This window comes from Hipposideros armiger, unplaced genomic scaffold (assembly GCF_001890085.2).
Source record: "Hipposideros armiger isolate ML-2016 unplaced genomic scaffold, ASM189008v1 scaffold_17, whole genome shotgun sequence".
Lineage (NCBI taxonomy): Eukaryota > Metazoa > Chordata > Mammalia > Chiroptera > Hipposideridae > Hipposideros > Hipposideros armiger.
Genome location: NW_017731367.1, coordinates 3,045,114 through 3,051,904, shown reverse-complemented (window position 1 = coordinate 3,051,904; position 6,791 = coordinate 3,045,114). Strand labels below are relative to the sequence as shown.

The following is a 6,791-nucleotide window of genomic DNA, read 5'->3' as shown; positions in this document are numbered from 1 at the left end:
GGAGGGCGGCAGGCGGGGCCCAGGTGCGCCCGGCCCGTGACCGCTCGGGGGGCGGCGCCCTCCCGCCGCAGCCGCAGCGGCCGGCTCCGCAGCGAGGAGCCATGGGCAACATCTCCTCCAACATCTCGGCCTTCCAGTCCCTGCACATCGTCATGCTGGGCTTGGACTCGGCCGGCAAGACCACGGTGCTCTACCGGCTCAAGTTCAACGAGTTCGTGAACACGGTGCCCACCATCGGCTTCAACACGGAGAAGATCAGGCTGAGCAACGGCACGGCCAAGGGCATCAGCTGCCACTTCTGGGACGTGGGCGGCCAGGAGAAGCTGCGGCCGCTGTGGAAGTCCTATAGCCGCTGCACGGACGGCATCATCTACGTGGTGGACTCGGTGGACGTGGACCGGCTGGAGGAGGCCAAGACCGAGCTGCACAAGGTGACCAAGTTCGCCGAGAACCAGGGCACGCCGCTGCTGGTCATCGCCAACAAGCAGGACCTGCCCAAGTCGCTGCCGGTGGCGGAGATCGAGAAGCAGCTGGCGCTGCACGAGCTCATCCCGGCCACCACCTACCACGTCCAGCCGGCGTGCGCCATCATCGGCGAGGGCCTCACCGAGGGCATGGACAAGCTCTATGAGATGATCCTGAAACGCAGGAAGTCCCTCAAGCAGAAGAAGAAGCGGTAATGCGCCCGGCGGCGAGCGGGGCGGCGAGCGAGTAAGTCGGGAGTGAATGAATGGATGAGGGGATGGAGGCGAGAGAGCCCGCGCCCGCGAACAAAGGCAGCGAACCAAAGCGATGCTTCGAATTTCTAAATCGGAACCCCTGCACCCAAAGGCAGCGCCAGTGACTTAACCTGGGTGTGTAGGCTGACTTGCCAGCCTGCCTTCGACCTGCCCCCACCCCACCCCACCCCCACCCGGCTCAGGGGACCTTTTGTCTAAACGCCAGAGCCCCCTGATGGGGGTGGGAGGCCGCCCTGGGGAGTGGACGTGCAGGGGCTGCCTTCCGCCCTCCAGGCCCGGGTGGAAGGCTCAGATGTCAGAGACAAAAGCGATTTCTTCCTCCTCCAGCAGGGCCAGAAGTTCAGGCTGCCCCGCCCTCACCTGTGTGTTACCTGAGGTATGCAGCTCCCAGAATGCTGGGAGTCTCCTTCGGGGGGGCATGTCGGCAGTGGGAGGTGCTGGGGCAAAAGCCACTGCTTACTGCATGGGCAGTGGAAGCTGGATGATTTATGGCACAGGGCAGGCCCCTGTTGAAATTTCATTTGTCCTGCTCTGGGCCCAAACGAGGTGGTGGCTTGGGCCATCAGAGGACCGCCTGGAACAATACGCAGCTCCAGGACATGGGGCCCTGCCACGGCCTTGCCTGGGGAATGGCCGCGAAGATGCCCCTTTCTTGGTGCTTTGTGGTGGTTACGGAAGACCAGTTTTGTTGAGAACTGCTTTTCAGCCTGGAATCAGACATCTTCCAGATGGTTTGGACCCTGTCCATGTGTAGGTCATTATCACACAAAGAGACCAATAAAATTAAAAAAAAAAAAAAAACTGTTGGAGGTGGTGGCAAATGATACATTTACTGTTTGCAGGATAGTTAAAGGTGTTTAAGGGTAAAGCTCTGGATGTGTGTGTGTGTGGACACGGGGACCTCCCTCTGTACTGTGTAATCGGCATAAATACCTAGACCCATATGCGTAGAATCTTAAATTCTCTTAGCCTACTGATTGGTTTGTGTGAGCACACCAGCTGCAGATGTGTGCTGAATTGCAAGATGGTTTTTGCAAAGGATGTCTCGATAATAACCACTTGATGATGGGTTTTGGTTTTCAGACATGTTTTAAAAAAAAAAACTACAAATGAATACTCACCTTCCATAAGAAAGAAGACTTTGCTCTGCCCTTTTATATCCTTTTACGCTGCAAGTGGCAACATGTTCAAATTTCTAATTGGGTTCACTGTGGCCTATCTGGTTTAAGCATTTCATTAAAAATGTCTCATTAGCGTATTTGATGTCATACACCAAAAAATAAAACCCCACCTTATTGCAAAAGCTGACCTTGTTGCATGGATTTGAAAGCGGAGGGAAAGCACCAGGATGAGGACCTTCCTCATTCATTCCTGTGGGAACTGGCCTGCGTGGCAAATGCAAACCCCGGTGAGTGCCTGGGATAAAAGCAAGCGGTGAGTGCCTGGGATAAAAGCAATCAGGCACTTCACGATGTACTTGAAAGAGGCTTTGGGAAATAAAAGAATAAATACATATTTTTAATAATGTAATTTAAAAGAAAAAAGTTCTTTATAATCAGGACGGAGTCTTGGTTTTGCAGAAGCTGTCATTTACCCCGAAACCCAGTATCAAAAGGGAAACTTAAACTTACTGTATGGTTTTTTTATTTCCTCTTTGAATCCATGTTTACAGGTAGAGTTATGTTTTCCCCGCCCCCACTGTTATAAATTAATTCACAAAGGAGGCCTATAGAAATTGGGCATCATGCTTGAGCACGTGAGTGAGTCAGATTACAAATCCATGCCTATTGTCCCCTGCACTCAGAAAGTTAATTTAAGAACCAGAGGTAGAATGCCTGGCTTCCTGCTTGAAACCCAATTCTTCTCTGAGATATTTTGAAAGAAGGAACCTCGCAGCCCATTTTCCTTTTCTCTTTTGTCGGTGTATTTGGTACCCTCCAATGCTGGTCTTTTTGTAGAAACGCAGTAGAGAAAATATAGCTAAGCAATGTTGAAAAGCCTGCAAGATTTCAGTTTATGTATCGACAGCATATTCACTGATTTTTAAATGGGCTGGTCCCATCAGCTGAAGATTCTGTATAGAATTATTAAAAAAAAAATCCATCTTCTTTATTTTCTTCACATGCGACAATTTCTTAAGCACTTTGACATTTTGGTAGTTCCACACTATTGAGAGAATAATATATTTATTTTGTGACATTGCAGATGCCAAACACTGTAACCTTCTCGTGCTAACAATTCTTAGGTTGAAGATCACTGTTCAAATTTTACCATGCTTTAACAAATGATGCGAAATGATTTTTGTTTTTGTTTTTGGTTTTTTTGCATTATCAATACTTAAAGGGTACAGTCAGCTGTTAGTAACTGTGCAGTAAAGTAAAACCCTGTGGTGTCCCAACTAATAGTTAAAGAGTCTCAGTTGATTTCTGTAAGATTTGACCTAGTAAAAGCCCATTTTTGTCTCTCACCAAACAGAGGAGGCACAGGTCACGTCACCTTGGAGCGGTCAGCCTGGAGCCGCCATCCAGGGAGTCCCCTCCAAGGGAGCAGTTAGCGATTTATGATGCCTCCTGCCCCTGGGAGAATGAATGGGTGTCACCTAGAGGAAGTGGCCTCCCCACGTGAACTTCGGAAGTGTTTTCTCACAGACACAGGGAGGCCAGCTTTGTTTTAGAACAGTTCTCTTCACACATTCTCTGTCATGGTGTTGGGACTATGTCTCCTGGTTTTGGTTTTCGTTTCTCCTGCTGTAATTCTCTGCCCTGGTCACCCTCCTTCTGTTCCCGCCCCCTTTTATATGCATATATGATGCTGTGAACAGAAATAAATTATTTATACAATCAAACATTTGGGGAAATCGTCTGTGGATGCTTTCTGCTCCTGTTTATTCTCTAGGCCTCCTTAGCTGAGTGGAGGGACGGGTCACAGGTGAACTCCAGGGCTGGGTCAATTGTCCCTGCTTTTTTGGTTTCAGTGCCCGCTGCGCCCTGACTGGTGGATTTAGAGATGCTTGGCCGCCTCGGGGACCTGTCCGTGGCCCTCACAAGTCCTTCAGGAAAACGGCCTCAGTGCCCAGCCCACCCCCAGCCTCTCGGTTATTAAAAATATCATAATAGTTAATTATTTCAAAAATATTATCTGATTGTGTGAAGTTGGGAATACCTAGGTCCTCGTGTAACACCATTCGTAATCACAAAACTGCTCAGGGGCCCGGCCTCACTGCTGACATCGGGGTTGAGTTCCATTCTTGAACCCATCAAAAGGACGCCACGACTTGAGCCCTCTTAAGTAGTAGGGGTGGTAAGACCATCATGCTCGACGCAGGCCCCTAGGAAAAGGTCTGCTTTCTAACGAAAAAGCAATTGGCTGAGAAGCTACAGAACCTCCAACGGGTTCAATGCATAGCTCACGGCAGCTCTCAAGCAACAAAACTAAGTTGTGGTCGGGTCTCAACTCTGGAGCCAAAAAGACCCCGTTTTAAATTCTGACTCCACTGCTCAGGGCCCCCATGATTTTGCTGAAACCTCGAGCCTCACTTTCCCCACATATAAAATGGGATCGTGATGGCTGTTGGGAGGATGAAACGGAACAGGAAGTACCTGTCACATACCCGGTGCAGGGCAAGTCCTCAGTAGCTTTTAGCTTGACTCTACACCCAGGGCAAAGTAGAGTGAAACAGCTATAGCACCTGGTCATCCTGGGCGGTCTTCTCATCCCGAACTGTGAGAGGCTGAGTTAGAGCTCAGCCGAGGTCTCCAGGCTCGAATCCGTTACTCCTCCTACAGTCCATCTCACTACGCTGTGAGCCTCTGCGTGGTAAGACCTCTGATAGCTGATGCCTAACCTAACATTGCACTCATAGTACGTGCTCAATAAATATTGGTTGAATGATTTAATTCATGTTGATTCATTTGGGTTGTAAACTTGCACATGGACGTGATACAAAATTCAATGATCATTTCCCATTAAGCCTTTTCATTAAGATGAAAATCCACACAAAAAAACCATCATTTTTCAAGATCACTATTGTGAGATGAGCCACAGCAATGACTTTGTAGAAAGATGTTGAAACTTACACATTAGTAACATATTTATAAGCTGAGTGATGTCTGCCTAAAAATGAGCAAGACTTCACATATATGTCATTCATGTTGTTGCAGAAGCTAACGTTGAAGCCAGATGACATGAAAAGGGCTCAGATGTCATTTCTAAGTACTGAAACCTGAAAAATGTTTGAAAAACCATTTAGAAAAACCATTGCAGCTCCATAAGGGTGAAAATACTAGAAATCAAAAGCGAAGATTGAAACTGTTGTTTTGGTGCAACCTTAATTTAACGTTGATTTAACAATTCAATCCTTGAGGATCCAGGTGACACTTGCTGTTTGGACAATATTGTCCATTTTATGTTTTCCAGGAAAGTAACCACAAATGGCCCCATCGCTCTGACCTCTGACAACTGAGGAGGCTAATTTTAGTCCTACGCAGCTGCTGTGTTTTCCCCCAATCTGAGCTTCTCCCCACACGGAGGTTTTAGTTCTTCATTTGTAAATTTCTGCACTAAACGGTGAGCGTCTTGCTTTCCTGTTTTGGGCCTCCCCTTTTGTCTCCAGAGCTTATGCTCTTGGAACAATTCTGTGACCAACATCATGGTCTGTTTTGATGTCACATTCGTGTGGCACCAAGAAGGACAGATTATGTGCCAAGAGCAAGAAGATAAATGGGCTGAGATGACGAAAGGAGAGAGGAGAGAACACACCAGAACCGGATCCTCCGTGATTTCACAGCTCTCACCTGTCCAGCTAACCTCCCGCTTCCCTCCTCTGCACCCACACAAAATGCCCACGATTGGGCATTTGCCTTCCAGGAACCAAATTCGCCATCTCAGTTGCTACGAAGGCATTTCTGTTCTCTCCTGAAACTTATGCTTTATCCATGTTCACTGATCCTTAAAACAGCCCCTTCCCGCCTCTTCCTGGCTCAGTTGAAACCTGTTTCAGATAGAATTTGCACAAGACGCTGGAGTACTTTATATATATATTTTTTGCACAAACACTGATCAAAAATGGGGCTGCTTCAGTTTCAGAGAGGAAATTGCAAACTGAGAAGGTGGCATATTGTTTCTTCACCAGGGTTAGAAGTGAGAATGAAAGAGCTGTGTGGTTTAACCCCGCCTAAGTTTTCAGAACATGAGATGGCTTTCTTTGAATGGTCTGACCTCATATGCCCCTCTGGGCCTTAACTTCTCCTAATGACAGCATTACAGTGAGCACATTCTTAACTGTGTGACAGCACGGCATGAGAGAAATAACCAAAATGATTTTTAAAGTTGTTTCCTGTAGCATGGGTTTGAGAGGGCAAGCATCTTTTCTGCATGCACTAATTAAAATTAACTTAATAATGTTAAGTATGTGTTTTTATTCTGACTTAGTCCCATATAATTATGAATACTAGCCATTGCTAACCTTTGTTGAGGGCTTAATATGTGCTAGGCGCCATGCTAAGCGCTTTACCTGCTTTATCCCTTTTCCTACCAAGAGCCCCAAGAGATCAATTCATGAATCAAATAAATCAATCCATCAATGTATCTGCACTTGCAGAGGAGGAGATTGAGGTCAAGAGAAGATTAGATCACCTCCTCTGAAGTCAGTCCCCTTTTAGGGTGGAGCCCAGGTGAAGCCCCAGGTCCCTGAGACTCAAATGCTGAGCTCTGGGTGGTGCCCCCGGCTCCCTCATGGAGAGGGAAACCCTGCAGGTGACGGAAGCTGGGAGGTGGAGGCTTGTGTTCCTGGGGGGCAGCGCCCCCCTCCTGACAGGGAGGGCCCCCTTTTCCCCCCCCCCCCCCGTCCCGAGAACTCACAATCAACCCCCCCGACACGCCTGACCCCAAGCTCCAGGCCTTGCTTTCCCATCTTAGAGAACACATCCCCGTGTCTAGGAAAACCCAGTCCCTTTGGATCAGGTTCTGCCCTCAAAGCATTTGATTTTTGATATTCTTTTGAAGAGACCGTGTGTGTTAGAGCGATGCCTTCCTGGGTCATCCAAGGCATTT

At 48.0% G+C, this 6,791-nt stretch overlaps 1 protein-coding gene across 1 annotated transcript; it reads left to right on the top strand.

The window, feature by feature from the left end:
- The first annotated feature begins 6 nt into the window (after window positions 1-6).
- Window positions 7-3,585, top strand: ARL4C (ARF like GTPase 4C). Its single transcript, XM_019627877.1, has one exon. The coding sequence runs from the start codon at window positions 102-104 to the stop codon at window positions 678-680; it is 579 nt and encodes a 192-aa protein (XP_019483422.1). The 5' UTR covers window positions 7-101; the 3' UTR covers window positions 681-3,585.
- The last annotated feature ends 3,206 nt before the right edge of the window (window positions 3,586-6,791 follow it).